The sequence below is a fragment of the Helianthus annuus genome, chromosome 8, assembly GCF_002127325.2.
Source record: "Helianthus annuus cultivar XRQ/B chromosome 8, HanXRQr2.0-SUNRISE, whole genome shotgun sequence".
NCBI classification, from domain to species: Eukaryota; Viridiplantae; Streptophyta; class Magnoliopsida; order Asterales; family Asteraceae; genus Helianthus; species Helianthus annuus.
The window spans coordinates 29,771,275-29,792,175 of NC_035440.2; the positions used below are offsets into that span (position 1 = coordinate 29,771,275).

Below are 20,901 nucleotides of genomic sequence, written 5' to 3' on the forward strand. Positions count from 1 at the left end.
ATCCGCAATTACATTTGTATCCAAGACATCACAATTAACATCAGTGGTACGGTCATACTCAACTTATGGGATGTTACCACGCCAGTAACCAATTTTGTATACAAAACCCCAACATACCCACTATAATTGTATTCTTTACAAATACTCAATAACTGTCATTCGCATGGAAAGGTATTTAAGGTTTTGTAAAAACATTTAACAAAAAGATTTACAAAAAGTGAATCAACTCACATTGCTGTTTTAGGTTTTTCGTAAGGGTTTCCTGGAGATAATCTATAAATTACACAAATGCACGTGTGTTAGTATAATAACCCATTTTAACATTAGTAATACCCTCCCCGAGACGGCATTCCAACGACTACGTCGGGCAGAACCACGACAGCCGTTACGGAACCCTAGATCAATCGGGCAGCGTATCTAATACGTCTCCAGGGGTTATAATACTTACATCGTAGCAGAACCTCGCTATTTTGGGGGATATGGAACTCGGGTATAATGCCCGCTATTTAAAAGCTAGAGAGAAAGAAAGAAATTTGAGCGAAACTGACTGAAGGCCGTTGCCCTCTATTTATAGTTGTGAAATCGCGTTCCCACGCGGCCCGCGTGGAGTTTGGCCAGGCCTTACGCGGCCCGCGTTGACCCAAAGTCAACGTATAGCTTGTTCCGGTCATCATCTAGGGTTGACACGAGTTGGACACGTGGCCGCACCGGGTCACGCCACAATTCCGGACACTCGCGGCCCGCATGGACATAACCCACCATGTACGCGGCCCGCATCAACTTGTGTTTTAGGAAAAGTCTGGTTTAAACATTCTCGCGGCCCGCGTTAACTTGAGGTGAGGCCCTACGCGGCCCGCCTCAACTTTAAAGATTATTGTTTTTATTTGTTTTATATAATATAATCTATTTTGGGGCTCGGTTTTCACATACGGGGTACATATAAAGACACATAGATACATTTAAAGATATATTAGGGTATCGGAATTATTATGAGGATGTCTGTTTTACCGAGGGTTGTTATACATACGTTACTTATACGAAATCACATCGAACACACTACGCAATATTTTAAACGCTAACCGTTACCGCATGTTATATGTGACTTAATGAATGCTTGTTTGTTATGTTTACCCATGGAATGTTGTCTACATGCCTTAACGACGATAATACTATAGTTTGGACTCAGCACCCGCTCATGCGGGGGTTGTTAAGGACAATTATTTGCATAGATTACAGTGGTGATCATGTATTACGAACTGCCTCGGACAGTCAACCCGCAGTCATTGGTATCGATAGATCCGTGTTGATAATTAACATGCTTCGTTTTCCTCTGTGTACGTGATGGTTATGCGTAAACTATTTCGAACTTTATATGCTATCAAACTTGTATACTCGCCTTTACACTATGTGTATTGACTTTATTTTAACATATGTGAGAGGTGTTTAGGATGCTTATCTGCTAGGAAAGCGAGGCTAGAGTAAAGCTCTAGAGTCCAACAAATAGTTGTCTGTAGTAATTGAATCAAGGGTCTCTAGAAGCAGATAAACAATTGCTATATTTAAATATGAGTTTTCGGAACATAATTAATTGCCTAGATTTGGTCTGTAATAATTTGTTTACTGTTTGAGACATGGTATGGGACATGTTATTTTAAATTGAATAGTAATGATAATTGTTATGGAAACTTCTTCAGTGTCGCGCCCCGATGATTCCGCCATCGGTTGGGGTGTGACATTACTGTTACTTTTATTGTTACTGTTGTTACTTGAGACTGACTCAACATTGATTTCGTGCTTGAGTTGGAGGGCTCTACCTCCATCCATCGAGTCAAGTAATTCGCTGTCGGAAATTCTTCCGCCGCCTATCTCATGCCATGCTATCCGTATGGGCATTTGGCTCATTCTGTATATTATATCATCACAGGTTATTTTGGGCGGGGTGAAGAGTGAAGAATATAGCCTAGGATGCTAACCAAAGATGTTTGTCACTTATATAAAACAAATATGTATTTTGGGCCTAGGGGCTATGAACTATCAAATGGCATGTAACCCTGACTTTAATATTAATGGAACTACATCTTATGTTTCTGATCACTGTTTCTAGTGACACGCTAACCCTATTCGGGTTGGGGTGTTACAAGTTACTAAGGATGACCAATTACCATTGCGACCCCACTTGAGCAATGCCCTTTGGAACACCCTAGTCACTGTGGGGCTTCTCCCTCTATAATGATCGGGTCGTTGCTCTAAGATATTATAACAGTCTCGAACAAGTATGTACTCTACACCTAATTACTTATATCCATGGTACATATCATTTTGTATCGATGTTTATTATGATTTAATATGGGTCATACTTCATCAGTATTCTTATTCTTGAAGTGTAAACAAGATAAATTTAATTTTAGCTTTCTTTTTTTAGTTCCTTTAATATTTAACTACTTTTTGGCATTGTTTAACTAAACAACATTTAAATTACTGAATATATAAGTCAGTTAATTATTAAATTAATTAGTATTTTTAAATAACTATGAATGCTTTGTGCATGTAAAGCCTAAGTTAAATGCAATAGTTCTGAACTGACTTGTAGATATCATTTAGCGGATACAGGCCTAACAGGGACAGGGCCTGTGGGCTGCTACAGTAAGTGCAGTTGCCGGATGTGGGCCTAAGTAATCGGCTGGAAGTCCTTTTTTGTCATTTTAGCTCTTGTTTTTTGTTACTTGATTTTAGAATTTTAGAAGCACTTATCTCAAGTCTCAACCACTGAATTAGTAAACCTATGTTCCATATTCTTTCCTATCATTCGCATATTACTTTGCCTTTGTATTTGATCCAGCACACATATATATATATATATATATATATATATATATATATATATATATATATATATATATATATATATATATATATATATATATATATATATATATATATATAGGGGAAGGATGTATAGAAAACCCACTTTAATTTAGAAAACCCGGGAAACTCAAAGCTCCCGATGTTTTTTTTTCTTGAAAAAATTTACACATGTTATATACATGTTTTTAAGGGTTTTGGGCAAAAAAAATCAAAAAAGCGCCGACTAGATATTTAAAAAAAATAAACAAGTTTTGGTGTAACACATGTTACATTCATCTGACATATTTGTAACATGTGTTACACCAAAACTTGTTTATTTTTTCTAAAAATATCTACTCGGCGCTTTTTTGATTTTTTTTGCCCAAAACCCTTAAAAACATGTATATAACATGTGTAAATTTTTTCAAGAAAAAAAAAACATCGGGAGCTTTGAGTTTCCCGGGTTTTCTAAATTAAAGTGGGTTTTCTATAGATACTTACACTATATATATATATATATATACTGAAATATTTTGTTTGATTAGTATTTTTGTTCAATTTGGATCTGTATATATTAATTACTAGTTTATAGACCCGCGTATTACACGAGTTGAACAAAGACAATATGTTACGTAAACTCGTGTGACACATAGACTATAACCTAGTGACTTAGATAACAATATTTATAATTATAATAATATAATAATTACAAACAAATAATAATAACAATAACAATTATTCTCCTTCGTTCTTGAGTTTTGCATTTTTTTTTTCTATTTTCATCCAGCCCATTAACTTCATAAAAAAATCAGTTTAATAAAGGGCATTTTTGTCTTTTTACTTATTTAACTTATTGTGTTTTTTAATCCAGATAAAAGCCACCCCATTAATTTATATCATCGCTCAAATGTGAACTTAAAAGGCTATGTAAATATCTTCTATTTAACTTAATCATTGTTGATATTAAATTACAAAAATAATTTAAAATATAATCTAAATTATATAAAATATAATATAATTTAATTTTAAACTATGTATCATATTCGTTCTTTTAGGTTTATTGGTATGGCGGTATAAAATTCGTTGAATAAAGATTTATATTCGTAATAATTTTTTTTTATCGGACACCACATGTGTTATATATTAATAATAATTGGATATTAATCTAATATATTATTAATAAAATAATCATATTGCTAAATTAAGAGATACCTGTGTGTAATTATTCGTAAACAAATTATTGGTTAGATTAGACAATTTAGGTCTACAAGTATATAACCAAATTTGGTTTGATCAACAATGATTTAAAAAATAAAAATTAATGTTAAATATGAAAATAAAAATATATAAATAAAATACTACAATAGTATAAAATAAATATTTTTATGTATTATGCATTATCTATACTTATGTATAGATTAATAAATTGGATATATTAATATGATATAATAACAATATGTATTTATTTGTTGTTGTTGTGTATAAACTAATAAATTGTATATTAATATGATATAATAATAATAAGCATTAATAATAATATTAAAGGAGAAAATGCCACATGACATTAATATATAATTTTAAGTAGAGAATGACATGTGGCATTAACATGATTCTTTTATTAATATTAGATTTTGATTAGTATTTTTGTTCAAGTTAGATCTGTATATATTAATTATTTAAAACCTATAATGAAAGCTGAAAGTTATATATATAAAATGTTTATGTTAATTATTTGTTTGGTATAACTAATTACTAGGTTAGTTCCCCGTGTAACACACGGGTTGAACAATTTAAATTATATAGTATAGATATTTCCTGTAAATGCAAAACAAAGACAGAGACATTTACCTACCATATTGACATAAATGAGTTAATATAAATGTAACCCATCAACTCATACATATTAATTAATGTCGTAGAGTTCGATAAGACGGCTCTAATGCCGGTTGAATGAGGTCAATCAGAGTCTATTTGATACCCTTTGTACGACTTCTTATTTTTTGAATCTTTCCCAAGTTTTTCGTTTCGTTCTAAATTTTGTGAGTTAACGCACCATCACGTGTGTGCGGGGTTCAACATTTTTTCGTATATTTTTTCTCGTTTGACTGGCCCGTCGTGTCACATCTATTTTTCTGCGTTTGACAAGTTCGTCCAACACGCGGGTCTTGGATGGACTTAGTTATTTTTTTCTATGTTTTATGTTTCGGTTTAATTTCTCAGCAACGAGCGTGCGTGATTCAAAGATTTTATGTCTGCTTTTCGCTTGGAGTTATTTTTTTCCCGTTTTTATTTATTTTGTTTTTGCGAGCTTTTCCGTTTGTTGGTGGTCGCTGACAATGGTATAGTATTACTACTACTTAACACAGTTTTATGACAACCGCTGCAACGCAGGGGCTTAATACTAGTTAATAATAAGAATTTGTATTAGATTAGATTAAATATTATTATTATTTGTATTAGATTAGATTAAATATTATTATTATTATTATTATTATTATTAATAATAATTTTAATCAATTAAATGAGAGAATGACAAGTGTACCCAAACAGGTTTCTTTTATTATATAGTATAGATATAGATATAGATGTTTTGTAAGTCTGTATGACAGTAATTTGTTTGTTATTATTATTCAAGAGCTATGAAAAATTCTTTAAAAAATTGTCATGTTGTTTTATCATGTTTAAAGTATAACCTTTTAAGTTATAATTAAGTATTTCAAGTTGGTGTATTCTTTGACCCGAGCTGTTTTTTGTCCTCATGGAAATTATGGATTCACTAGATATGGTTGTATATTAAGTCACATTGTGTAATTGTTATGACCGACTATAATAAGAGAAAATTAAGAAATTGGCCAAAGACCAAGTTGCCTTACGAAAATGGCCGCATTATGCGTTGGTGGAACAGGGCATCCGACCTTTCATGCGTCCGCCAATAGCAGCGTGACACATGTACAATTTTACCGGAGGAGTCCGCCGCAAGCGCATCCGGCTAAAAAGTTAGGGGATGTGTCTGGCTCCGCTGCATCCCGAGGCGCTTGGCTGGCTCGTTTGAAGGACCAGCAGACGCATTGGAGGCGTTGTTTCGTTTTTTTTCACATTTATTGGAATCTCACCGGAGAAGAAACCTGCAGCTCGTCGGAGAAGACAACTACTTGCCGGAGTAGGTAAAAGGACTAAAACAGAGTCATATGTAAGTTCTCTGAAACAAATATTAACATTGACAGGATTTAAAAGGTTGAACAAGGTTCTTCACAAGCTTCATCGGAATCTTCGCCGGAATAGTATAGTTTTGTCGGAGAAGACACAGCTTCGCCGAAATTTAAGATACAGGTCAACCGGAAAAGAAAAATGTTCACCGGAGAAGATGATATACGGCACCGGGAAGAAAGACACTGAAGTCTGAAGATGAACGGATTCGCCGGAGCTGCCTCGGGAATCGGGATCTGTGATGCACTCTCTCTCTATATATGTGCAGACGCAATAGCTGCCTCGGGATCTGTGATGCGCTCTTCCAACAAGGCATGAGATGGCCATTTTCGTAATTGGGATTAGTCTTTGCCCATTTTCGTAAATAAGCCTTATAATAAAGTTTGGCAAATTGGATTTAAATAATCCCAACTCACTGTTATTGGCCAATAATAATCCCAACTCATTTAATCACCAATAATAATATGAACTATTCACTTTTGTTTGTAAAATACTCCCAGTTAAAAAAACACTAACTAGGTTAAAAATTTGCTGATGTGGCATCTGATGTGGCCCTTTTAGCTGATGTGTCATATGACGTGGCAGTTGATGTGACATTTTTGATGACGTGGCAGTCCACGTGGCATTTTTTATGACGTGGCAACTGATGTGGCAGGTGACGTGGCTAGCCACATCAGCAAATTTTTAACCTAGTTAGTGTTTTTTTAACTGGAAGTATTTTACAAACAAAAGTGAATAGTTCGGATTATTATTGGTGATTAAATGAGTTAGAATTATTATTGGCCAATAACAGTGAGTTGCGATTATTTAAATCCAATTTGCCATAAAGTTTTGATGTCACTTAACGTAACAAATTTGTTGAAGGTGGACCTACACAGACAGTTTCAAGTCTATATGAACTGAAGCTCTTGAAACAAGGTTGGGTGCTTACATAAACGCATTAAGATCACATCGAGAATCAACTGCACTTCCAATGGGACGACTCACACCGATACCACAATCACCTTTCGTAGTAAAAGATTTTTCCAGAATGATACGACGCTCAGAATCTGACGATGAGACGGGTTTAAGGGAAAATATCATGAGGAAGCATCGGCATACAATTGACCTTGCGGATACCTCTAATGGCCTTCCTTATCTATTTGGTAATATATATCTTCTTCAACCATATATTCATGTTTACCGCTAAACTAAAATACCCTCGCATAAACTTTAGTTGCATTTGACAACATGAAAACAAACTTAATATTTGACGTTATTATTATCTAGTAGCAAAGTTTTTGATAAAAGTCTGAATGAAAACTATCAAGTAATTTAAATACTTGTTTTTACAATTGCTATATTGATCATATCAGATCAACAGTGAGAATCACAATCAATGGCGGATCTAGGCCAAAAAATCAGAAGTGTCCCAATTTTTTTTTATGGTACGTTCGTACTATAACGAAAAAAAATCACAATAATATATTAAGTTAAGCAAATACTTAATCGATTCGTCCTCTTCGGGTGTTGGAAACCTGATTTCACTTCAGCGGAAGCATCGTTTTGATTTGGATTCACAGACATATTGTTTTGATAACATGCAGTTGATTAACAAGGACAGGAACAAAAGATATGATGGACAATTTCGGTTGATAATGAAACTGTCTTGATACCGGATCTTACTGCCGGAAATTACATATATATATGTGAGATTTGGCGGTTGTTTATGGCGGGAATAACTGCCATAAACCGTTTGAACATCCAACCCGCTTATCTCTATGTTCATAAGTCATAATACATATCGAAATAATAAGTTGCATAATAAACATTAACATAATTAAGTTTATATCTCTAACACAACCCCCTAAACTTGATTATGTTTGGAGGCATATGCTTGAACACTCCGATTCGCTTCATCCACGGCTTTCCTTGCTTCATTGAAATCAAAACGGCGACGCTTCTTATGCAGATTCCATGAACCTTCCCAGCTATTTCCGGCATAGAGAGCAAAGTGCTTCGAAGCAGCATCCTCCGGTGTTGGATCTGCACTCTTACTTCTTCCTTTATCCTTGCCTGCCTTTGAGGTTTCACCTTCTTCCATCATTTCTTTAATCTGCACCCTTTCTTCAGTAGATTTAAACTTATAATAGTAAATCAAGACATCCAAATACATGGCATATATGACTCTTATAAAGTCACCATCTTGATATTCAAAGCCTAAATCTTTTGCTATTGTCGGCCATAAGTTATCCACAGTCACACTTCGGTAGCCTCCATCCCTCTCAACCATCACATACAACCCGAGTAAGTCTATCTTTCTCCCATCAGTTAACAGAGGAGGAATTGATCTTGATGTTATGCCCATCTTTTCTTTTAAGAACCAACCCACCATCTCTTCAAACTTCAATTCGAGATCATATTTATATTTGAATATGAATTCCCGATCATCAATCATGTCGAGCAGCGCTTTACAATCAGTAAATTCATGAAATTCGAGTGCTCTAATGATCATACGAGTTCAGTCATTCTCGTTTTCATTTGAAACATTTAGTGTTTCAAAATATGAATTCAAGTAGTGTTCTTTGAATTCATCATCTACAGAACATAGAGATTGTAACTTTCGTTTTTCATACAATCCTAATTCTTCTTCCTTTGACAACCCACTCACATCACTTACAGTATTTGCAACCGGGGATGAGAACATGGGGTAAATCCTGCACATATCACCGGATTTCTTGACGGTAAACCCTTGAAGGGTTAATTGATCAAGACTTAGAACATTACGTTCAAGATCCGGTGAGTAGAATACGCTATGTATTCTCATCGTATCGTTCCCAGTTTTTATTTCTACATTTCCTACCCCTCTAATGAACATAAAATTATTCATTCCAGTTCTTGTTTCTACACCCATCACATGTTTCGCTCTCTTGAATACATTCAGATTACCACTAAAATGATGATCAAACGTTGGATTTACATACCAGATGTCGGACCATAATCCGCCTTCAGTGCCTGTAACGATCATCTCATTCTGGCAGTGTACATCTCCTTCTTGTCTTTTCGTTCCAGAATTTATCGCCTGCTTCAACAATTGTGTCACTTCATCGTTTTCTTTGACTTTGCAATTGTAAATTTGATGGCCTGGAGAATGACAATAGTAGCAGAGTTTTATGCGAGGGATTCGTTGGACTTTTTCATTTTGTTCATCAGTGCAGTGTTGGCACGGTAGAATGGTTGAATTGGGTTTGATTTCTGCACGTTTATCAGACTTGGCTCTGATACCACTATGTTGGAAACCCGATTTCACTTCAGCGGAAGCATAGTTTTGATTTGGATTCACAGACATATTGTTTTGATAAAGTGCAGTTGATTAACAAGGACAGGAACAAAAGATATGATGGACAATTTCGGTTGATAATGAAACTGTCTTGATACCGGATCTTACTGCCGGAAATTACATATATATATGTGAGATTTGGCGGTTGTTTATGGCGGGAATAACTGCCATAAACCGTTTGAACATCCAACCCGCTTATCTCTATGTTCATAAGTCATAATACATATCGAAATAATAAGTTGCATAATAAACATTAACATAATTAAGTTTATATCTCTAACATCGGGTTATAAAGCTAGGGCCGTCCCTAAGAGACTTGTAACTCGTAGAGACCCCGTGTGAGTACAAACAATAGGTTCCTTTGATTAAATAGGCTCCTTTGATTTTAGATGTCGTGTATGAGTAGGAAAAATAAGGCCCTTAGAAGTAGCAATTGAAGGAGATCTATCTAAGTTCTCAATATATAAAGAATGAGTTATCTCTTTTTTAATATCTTTCTAAACAAATTTTCTTTTTCATAAGAAAATGATAGGAAAAACTTGAAGCTTGAAATCAAGTCTAATATTTCACCGTGAAAAAAATATTTGCACTTCGTACACGAAGTTGAGGGGTAACCTAGGCTCACTGTTGCTCGGGCATAGATCCGCCCTTGATCACAATGGTAGTTTTCTAAATACAGCCATACAGGAGACTATATCATAGATAAAAGAGCACATTCAGAATTGAACAAAGAGTTATTAGTACTGGAAATTTATAATTAAAAAATGCCTAAAATATCTCTCTCTTTTATCTCAATTTTTTTTAAAATAATGTTAAACTAAATATAATTAAGGCTTGTAAATGAGCTGAACGAACACAAATGGGTGCATGTTCATGTTGATTTTCATCTTTACTGAACATGAGCATGGATAACTGATATGCATTTCTAAACTGGCGTGAAACTTTTTTTAGCCTCTCGTTGTAATCTTCATAAAACCATTTTAACCTCGTATCTGCTTTAATATCCTCGAGGATTTTAAAAAATAATTCCTTTGGTAAGCCAAATCTCACTCTAAATGTATCTATGCCGTACTTCGAGTTTTCGACGAAGTAATCGTTCATTAGAAATTCATTAACCAATTCGCGATCGCGGACACGTATTTTTTCTTTGATTTTGCTGTATTGTGAAGCTCGCTTGCGGCAACCACTTTGGACAAAACCCTATACCACTATCACATTTGGATGACTCGCAAAAAAATATATTAGAATTTGATAACCCCGAAGGCAACCCATGAGTACTAGAAGCGGATGGAACATCCATTATGTAAATATTTAAAAAAATGTACAGAGATGTAGAGTAGAGAAGAGTGATTGTAAAAAATGGGGTAAAAATTATGATATACATAGTGTTTTAGAAATAAGGTTAAACTTTTTCTTAAAAAAACTAGCTGTTACCAACGGCTGTAGCGGGTAGGGGGTTTTGCGGCGGGGTTTACCCATTTACCCAGGCTACTTGAACTACTCTGGGGTATGCAATAGCATTAAACAAGTCTATGTAATCTGAGTAAGAAACTAATGTAAAGTGAAAAATGGAAAGAAATCAAAAGAACGTTACTCAAGTGTTTCCAATATTCTATCTATGGGTAAACTAGAAGCTCTGAGCTCTCATCAACACCAATACCGATTACCACATCCTCCCCCTCATCTTCACTCAAGCTGATATCCTCTTCCATCTCTTACAATATCATCTTCATCAAGCAATTGATTTTCTCCACGAGATGGTACGCTAGCTAGGAGTAGTGATGGTGGAATTAGCAGCACCCTTTCAATTATATTACTCCGGTGTGTTTGATCTAGTAGAATTAGCCAGTTCAGATGCCCCAAGCTATTTCAGCAGCAACCCATGTTAAATCATCATCAACAAACACAAGATCTGTAGTATCTTAACAATTAAATATAAGTAATCTTAAACTGGCACCGAGGAAAACAAATGAAGTAATTGAGGGGATATTGAATTAATTAGTTAACTAAGTGAGGTTTCTTTTTTATGGGCCATCTCACTATGCATTAACCTTTCATTTGACTCTAAATTTGCTTCCATTGAGTGCCCCTAAGATGGAGCAATGTGGATTCTCTTATAAAAGAATGTATTGTGCGCAGTTATCTTGAGATAGCTAACGATGGACAATAACTTAACGGTATGTTTTTGTAATTACTTTGAAGGAAATAGAGAAGACTACTTAAACTTGGCTGTTCCACTATATGAAGCATCGATTACGAGTGACTGGGAAGCTGCAAAGCTCATCTTTGAGAAACGCCCAGATTTGGTACGGTTTGGTCTCCCTAAGAATAGTGGCACAGCACTACATGTGGCAGCAATAGCAGATCAAAATCAATGGACCAAGAAGAACTTAGATTTTGTGAAGAATCTAGTAGATATGATGACAATAGATGATTTGGAACTTAAAAATAAACATTCCAACACTGCCTTTTGGATAGCAACTGCATTCGGGGATATGGAAATGGCTATGATTATGATGGAAAAGAATCCCAACCTGTTGAACATCCGTGGTTCTGCTGGACTATTGCCATTGTCTGTCAGTGCTTTCACAGGGAGACACAGCACAGTGAGGTATCTATACAATCGTTCTCAGAAGATGAGTGGCGATCATTGGACAGAAAGTGACATGGATTTTACACTATTACATTGTGTCGAGCGTGATTTCTTTGGTAAGCAATTCTTGTCAATAAGCTATGCATTGCATTGCACTATCATCACATGATCACAAAAGGTGCTTCACTTGAAATGTAGCAATGAGCCAAACCCGAAAATATAGAAAACCCTAGTAATAAGCCACAAATACATTTTAAATCATTAGATTGTCTGAATATTTACTATCCTTAAGACTATAAATTAAATTACAAGAAATTTATGTTCAAGTGTATGAATTTTTCAGTATTCTAAAGAAATAAAAGCGACTTCAAGATTTAAGAAAACAAATTAAGTTTTTATAATTAAATTTGGGCTTCATTGGTATTATTTAATTATATCTGTTGTTTATGATTCTCTTTTACATTTGTTTTCTTACTTATATGTCATTAAGTGATTGTCATTTATGTTTTATAGATGTTGCCCTCCAAATCCTCAGCGACTGTCCAGAACTTGCTCGGAATATGGCTGTACTTGAAGTTTTGGCTCGGAATTTTGGCTCGGAAGCCTGATGCAATTAATAGAGTAGAAAAGCATTTAATCAGGAGGATCATAGAATCAAGTAAGCATTAATTATGTTTCTAGATAGACATCTCTCAGTAGTAGCATTCAGGTTTTTCTTATTATGGAGAAGTTAAGATTTGTTCTTTATTCGGCACTTGTTTCAGCATTTAGATTTCTTCGTATACAATTTACGGCTGAAGAGGACACAGATGCACTGAAAATACTAAAAATCGTTTTGGGGACATGCTACACAAACAATGGATATTGATGAAGTTGAGGATATGCTAAGAAGGCCTCCTTCTTTCTCGGCTCATAAAACCATACTAGATTCTTCTGGAATATTACGTGTTGCTACGAAAATGGGCAACACTAGATTTATAGTTGATTGCTTCAAACCTATCCTGATCTTATGCTTTTTGAACATGAGGATGGTCTCACTATATTTCAGATAGCTGTTATGCACCGTCATCAAGGTATCTACAACCTGCTGTACGAGATAGGTGGCTCTAAGAATGATATATGCACCTTTAAGGACAAGTCAGGCAATAATATGCTTCACTTAGTTGGGAAGACTTCAAAGGAGATGGCAGCTAAGACGTCTAGAGCATCTTTGCTAATGCAACGAGAATTATTGTGGTTCAAGGTATATCAAAAAATTAATGTCCCCAAACTGCAAAGTTAATTGTTTGCCCAATATATGAAATACTAGTTCTAGTGTTTCATCAACCAACAATGTTATGGTAGTCTTTAACTTTTGTGTACATTTGTAGGAAGTAGAGAAGATGATGCCACCTTCTTTGAGGGAAGCGAAGAACAAAGATGGTCAAACACCATATGAGTTATTCTCCAAAGAAAACCAAGATCTTGTTTCCAAAGGGTTGAAATGGATGAAAGACTGTATGGTTGTTGCCACACTTATCATCACCGTAGCGCTTGCTGTAGCCTTTACGGTTCCAGGTGGCTACAACCAAGAACATGGATTTCCTATTTTCATTCATCAACTTCACTCATAGTGTTCTTGTCTATCCTCACATCTCGTCATGATCAAGGTAATATCATGTATTCATTACCCAAAAAGCTGATGATAGGTATACTAACACTTTTCATCTCTGTAGCAGCAATGTTGGTGACTTTTAGTGCTAGTTTCTTTGTGCTATATCACAGTGGGTTGAAATGGGTACCGATCCTCATTGCTGCGTTTGCTACTGTGCCGGTCATTGTGTTTGCATTATTGCAATTTCCTCTTTTTGTGGATATGTTTCGCTCTATCTATGATTCTCATTATCTCTTTAAGCCCAAGAAACGTATGCTTTACACCACAAAACCGAGGTTGTAGCTGGCGGGTTCCGTGTAAAACCATCAATGAAAGGATAGTTTTCCAAATATGCTGATGTACCCTGGAAGTAGTTAGTTATATATGCATTTCGTTGATAGCTTACCATGTATTGTTGATGTTTTTGTTGTATGTGAAATCTGAAACCAGTTAATCTCTTAACATCCCATAGTTAGTTAGATAGGTATAATATATATATATTACTTAAGCGGTTATAAAGTACAAGGACCAAAGTTGACAACATGGAAGATGGAAACTACCATCATAACCGAAAAGGTGTGTCTCCACACACACACCATTTCCGATCGGGTACCAAGGCAAAAGGGAAAAGACGCGACTGTTAATCAAGTGGATTAGATTCGACATACCTCTTCAAGATTCAATCACAACCATACATCCAAGAGACGTGTCCTTTCACGAAGAGACGCAACCATTCACTCGTACCCGTAGAAAACTATAAATAGGTTCATGTAGATTCATTTGTAACTTAACTTACTCGTTCGATTTGTACATACATTACATTCATTCGGTTATTACAAGTTATTGTTATTCAAAGTTATCACGCTCATCTAGAGATCAAGATCCAGTTCGGGCCAACAAATTGGTATCAGAGCATCAGGCTCTAAGCGTGGGAATCGCAAGGCATCGCAGGGAATTCGCGATCAGGTTTCAATTTCGTTTTAATTCGCAAAAGTTTCATTTCAGAATTTTTAGTTTCGGTTCTAGTATAATCGGTTGAACCAAAGGGTTAGGAATCTAGGGTTTTTTAGTGCGAATTAGATTGTTTTGGTTGTTTGGTTATTACACGATTCGGGTAATCGGGTTGTTGAGATCTATTGAAACCAAAAGAAAGTTTATTAGAAGTGAAGATTATTCGGCAGGAAGATATGTCAGGATCAACCGGACAAAGTCCGATAATAATACAGAAGATGGAAATTCTCTTTCCCAGTTTCAGTGTCCGATTCTGAAACCAACAAACTATACGGTTTGGGCTATTCGTATCAAGACGATTCTTGAAGCGAACGGTTTGTGGGAAACGATTGAACCGGCAGAGAATGCAACGGTAGACACTAAGAAAGATAAGTCTGCAATTGCATATCTGTTTCAAGCAATACCAGAAGACGTTGTATTGCAAGTTGCAAGTTGTAAAATTGCAAAAGAGATTTGGGATAATCTAAAGGTTAGACACGTTGGTGTTGATCGGGTACAAAAGGCGCGTATGCACGCGCTATTATCAGAATTTGAATTGTTGCAAATGAAGGATGACGACACTATTGATTCGTTTACCGCAAAGATTAATAGTATCGTCACCCGGACAACTGAAGTAGGAACAACATTGAGTCAACCACGTCTAGTACGCAAACTCCTAAATGGCGTACCAGATAAGTTTACTCAAATCGTTGCCTCTATGGAACAATACTCCGATCTAGAAACCATGACGCTAGAAGAAGCGGTCGGAAGACTAAAGACGTATGAAGAACGACTCAAGTTAAAGAAAGGAAATCAAGGAGAAAGCCAAGATAGGCTTATGTTCACACATCAGGATAACACCAGAGGAAGACAATCTGGAAACCGCGGTCGTGGTAGATTTAACCAGACGCGTGGAAATTGGCGAAACAACGGAAACAGGCAAAGTCCCAGAAAAGAAGGATCCATATCTAGACCTAGAAATGGAAGTTCTAGAAATTGGAGAAAGTTTGCAAGAACCGACCTAAGTAAGATCCAATGTTTTAAGTGTCAGAAGTTTGGACACTTCAAGAAGGACTGTTCTGAGAAAGACGAAACACAAGAACATTCAAACCTCGTCGAGGAAGACGAAGCACCCGTATTGCTAATGGCAATACAAGAAGAAAATGTTCAAGAAAGGGCTCTGCTAAACAAAGAACGTATAAAACCAACAAGTTACGCCTCAGAAGGTGAAAATCTATGGTACTTAGACAACGGGGCCAGCAACCACATGACAGGAGTGCGAAGTCACTTCAAAGAATTAGATGAAACAGTGACAGGACAAGTACGTTTTGGTGATGGGTCACACGTAGAAATTAAAGGCAAAGGTTCAATACTACTGGAATGTCTGAACCAAGAACAAAAGATCGTTTCACAAGTATACTACATTCCAAGTCTGAAAAGCAATATATTGAGCCTCGGACAACTTACAGAAATCGGTTGCAAAGTGATTATGGACGGAGATCTACTTACTATCCGAGATCGAAATAGAAAGCTACTAATGCGAGTCAAGAGATTGAAGAACAGGCTGTACAAAGTCAAACTGAAAACTGGAAAACCAATCTGCTTACTATCAAAGACCGAAGACATAGCATGGTTATGGCACACAAGGTTAGGCCATTTACACTTCGATGCTATTAAGGAAATGACTCGTAAGAACTTGGTACATGGAGTTCCCCAAATAAGTCATGCTAGTCAAGTCTGTGACGCATGCTTATTAGGAAAGCATAGTAGGGCACCATTTCCAAATCAGGCAAAGTTCAGATCTTTAAAACCTCTGGACTTAGTCTATGGAGACTTGTGTGGTCCTATAACTCCACCAACTCATGCTGGGAAGAAGTATATATTCTTACTTGTAGACGACTGTACTCGCTACATGTGGGCATAATTACTAACTTCCAAGGATTAAGCATTCGAAACATTTAAAGAGTTCAAAGAAAAGGTGGAAAAGGAAGCGCAGACCAAGTTAAAAATGCTAAGGACGGATAGAGGAGGTGAATTCACATCGGCTGAATTCAACAAGTATTGCAAAACCAACAGCATAGCAAGACAGCTTACAGCACCATATTCCCCACAGCAAAATGGAGTAGTAGAAAGGCGAAACAGGACGATGTTATCCACTACTCGCAGTATGCTAAAGGCAATGAACATGCCACAGAACTTTTGGGGTGAAGCAATACGACACACGATATACGTACTAAACAGGGTTCCAACAAAAGCCCTGGTGAACAAGACGCCATATGAAGCATTGAAAGGAAGGAAGCCAAATTTAGAACACTTGAAGGTCTTTGGCTGCACTGCTTACGCTAAGGTACTGCCACTTCAACAAAAGAAGTTAGATGACAGAAGTGCACCTATGGTTTACCTTGGAATAGAAGAAGGATCAAAAGCATACAGATTATATGATCCAGCAAAGAACAAGATATGTGTCAGTAGAGATGTAAAGTTCATGGAAGGCCAACCATGGAACTGGAATAGTTATATGGAAACGGTAGATTCAGGGAATCCCGAATGGACAAACTTTATCATTCAAGATGATAATATACCACCAGAATTAAAAGAAAATGAGCCAAGTAGTCCAGGCAGTAGCGGGCCACAACATGACGATTCAGGAGTAGATCAGACAGAAGAACAAGACTCCTATGTAACCCCGCCAGCATATTCGTACAATCAGAACTCAGCAGGAAGTTCAAGCAGTTTATCAAGTGGAAGTCCATCTACCTCTGAAAGTACAACAGAAAGTATTAGCAACACTCCAGTAAGACTAAAAAGCCTCGAAGACCTATATGAAGAAACAGAAGAAATTCAAATAGATCCACATGAATTATTACTCGCTGAAGAAGAACCAAGGAATTACAAGGAAGCATCTAGTGACAAAAAATGGATTGAAGCAATGAAGGCTGAGTTAGACTCGATAAACAAGAATAACACTTGGAGCTTGACGGAATTGCCAAGGGATCACAAGGCAATAGGTTTAAAGTGGGTATTCAAGACAAAGAAAGATGCAAACGGAAACATTGTCAGACACAAAGCAAGGCTAGTCGCAAAAGGTTACGTTCAGCAACACGGAATAGACTTTGACGAAGTCTTTGCACCAGTAGCACGTATGGAAACACTACGACTAATGTTGGCTTTAGAAGCATATCAAGGTTGGGAGGTACATCATCTAGATGTGAAATCTGCATTCTTGCACGGAGACCTCAAGGAGGAAGTCTATGTATCGCAACCAGAAGGATTCATAAAGCCAGGAGATGAAGGAAAGGTTTACAGACTATCAAAAGCACTGTATGGATTGAGACAAGCACCAAGAGCTTGGAATACGAAGTTAGATCAAACCCTAAAGTCACTTAACTTCAAGAAGTGCACTTTAGAGAACGCAATCTATACAAGAACAAGTGAAGCTTCTACGCTAATAGTTGGAGTCTATGTTGATGACTTGATAGTCACATGAACATCAAAAAAGGAGATAGACATCTTCAAATCTCAAATGAAGAACAAATTTGATATGAGCGATCTAGGATTGCTAGCATACTATCTGGGAATAGAAGTAATTCAAACAGGGGGGTGAGATTGGCATCAAGCAGACAGGATATATCAACAAGATACTCAAAGACGCCGATATGTTATCCTGCAATGACACAAAGACACCCATGACTCCAGGAACTCAATTGACAAAGACTGAAGAAGGAGATCTAGTAGATGCAACACATTACAGAAGCCTGATAGGTTCTCTCAGGTACTTATTGCATACAAGACCAGATCTATGTTACCCAGTCAGTCTACTGAGTAGATTCATGCAAGAACCAAAGGAACAACACCTGAAGGCAGTAAAACAAATACTACGTTACATCAAAGGAACAAAAGAGCATGGAATCATCTACAAACGACAAGGAGGATGTAAGATCACAGGTTATAGCGACAGTAGTTTTGGAAATACAGACAAAGGAAAAGGAACAACTGGTCTGGTATTCTACTTTGGAGAATCACCTATAACCTGGTGTACACAGAAGCAACAAACAGTGGCACTATCATCATGCGAATCAGAATTCATGGCAGCCACTGCAGCAGCATGTCAAGCACTATGGCTTAAAAGATTGTTAAGTGAAATTACAGGCTGGAAGGAAGAAAAGATAACACTCAGAGTAGATAATGTTTCAGCAATAGCACTCATGAGAAATCCAGTCTTTCACGGAAGAAGCAAGCACATTGACACACGCTATCACTTCATAAGAGAATGTGTGGAAAACGAAGATATCACTGTGGAACACATAAGTGGAGAACTACAACGAGCAGATATACTAACGTAGGCACTAGCAAGGATCAAGTTTGCTACAATGAGGGAACTGCTCGGAATTCAAGATTTGAAGCAAGTCATGGATGTTCGAGATTAAGGGGGTGAATGAAACCAGTTAATCTCTTAACATCCCATAGTTAGTTAGATAGGTATAATATATATATATTACTTAAGCGGTTATAAAGTACAAGGACCAAAGTTGACAACATGGAAGATGGAAACTACCATCATAACCGAAAAGGTGTGTCTCCACACACACACCATTTCCAATCGGGTACCAAGGCAAAAGGGAAAAGACGCGACTGTTGATCAAGTGGATTAGATTCGACATACCTCTTCAAGATTCAATCACAACCATACATCCAAGAGACGTGTCCTTTCACGAAGAGACGCAACCATTCACTCGTACCCGTAGAAAACTATAAATAGGTTCATGTAGATTCATTTGTAACTTAACTTACTCATTCGATTTGTACATACATTACATTCATTCGGTTATTACAAGTTATTGTTATTCAAAGTTATCACGCTCATCTAGAGATCAAGATCCAGTTCGGGCCAACAAAATCCACCTTTAGTCTGTAGCTACTAGTTCAAGTGTATTGCAAATCATTTCTATGATCCCTCTATATTTATATGTAAAAACTTAACTGTAAGTAACAATGATCATGTGTTACTATTTCAATCATTTTTGCTGATATATATTACCTGTAAATCTGATTAATTTATTGGGTTTTAAGAACAATGATGACGAATAGAATCAAACTCAGGATACATTTGAAAAGAATTGCAAACCAAATGCAATGTTCAGCACAATGCACAATCTAATTTACAAAATAACAAGATGTTATGGACACAAAATTTGTTACGGAATTTAAATCATGGAACAAATGCGTAAGCCAGATAATTTTAGCAACGTTAATGCCAGTCATAGGCCTGTATTCAGGCTCACAACTTGAACGAGAAACAATGGGTTGCCTTTTGGCACTCCAAGATACTAGAAAATACTAGGTTGGTTCCAAAAAAAAAAAGCAATAATAGTATGTTGAACGATGAGTTTCGATGCAACAGGCAGGACGTACATTGGGAACTTCAGATGCCGCAGGTTTCATTATCTAGGAAGGTGACAAGGATCGTTGTCGAATCGTTTAAAAAATTGGGCTTGACGGGCAGCTGTCTTAGTGGGTCTAGGTATGTGGGGCGGAGCAAACTGAAAAAGAGATCAGGGTGTTTTAGAAGCCTTGACTTCTCTAAATCTAACTCGAGTCCAACAGATGAAAGAATTGATGTAGATACACGTGGTGTGGCATCTTTCCCGTATCTAAAGAATTGATGGTGAAGTAGGGGACCCCAGACCTATACATTAATCCATTCAGCAACGGGTCCAATTATTATTCCAGAAGATTATGCATCTAAGTTTTGTTCAGTATAAATTAATTAGCCACATACGCTTGTATACTTGTTGCTAACTTTTTGAACGGCTTTTTTTTTAACTTCTGTCGTCTGTGAGACTTGAACCTAAGACCTTCCACTCTTAAACCCAGGAGGTTTTGTGTTTGCCAATGGACTACCACCCCATTGGTATATACTAGTTACTAGCTATAACCATAGTTATCAAAGGTGCCAAGCGCTCTCAAGGCGTATGGCCTCGCTTGTGGCCTAGGCCCGCAAAGCGCAAAAAAAACGCGAGGGTCTAGGAAAAAAACGTACTTAAATGAAAAAATATATTATGTATTAGAAAAATAATATATAATATTATTCTTCAAATAAAATAAAAAAAAGCTATTGTAAAACATTTATATGGGTTTAGGCATGTTTTAGGTTGTATAAACAATAGTTTGTAACCAATATGATTCTTATCTACAACAATACAAGATTAATGTGTAACTAATTAAAAAAATGACAATAGTAAACAACATGTAAAACAAAAGAGAATACAAAACAAATCAGAATTCAGATAAGAAAACAATGTTTATTTTACATAA

The 20,901-nt window shown here is 36.3% G+C and overlaps 2 protein-coding genes across 2 annotated transcripts; both read left to right on the forward strand.

The window, feature by feature from the left end:
- Positions 1 to 11,529: 11,529 nt before the first annotated feature.
- On the forward strand, positions 11,530 to 13,576 carry LOC110892769. The gene is made up of 4 exons (XM_022139918.1): positions 11,530 to 12,079; positions 12,477 to 12,529; positions 13,012 to 13,206; positions 13,334 to 13,576. Exons 1-4 carry the CDS (start codon positions 11,530 to 11,532, stop codon positions 13,574 to 13,576), a joined length of 1,041 nt encoding a protein of 346 aa, XP_021995610.1.
- Positions 13,577 to 18,272: 4,696 nt separating this feature from the next.
- LOC118480938 (secreted RxLR effector protein 161-like) lies at positions 18,273 to 18,929 on the forward strand. The gene has a single exon (XM_035975948.1). It carries the CDS (start codon positions 18,273 to 18,275, stop codon positions 18,927 to 18,929), a length of 657 nt encoding a protein of 218 aa, XP_035831841.1.
- Positions 18,930 to 20,901: the final 1,972 nt, after the last annotated feature.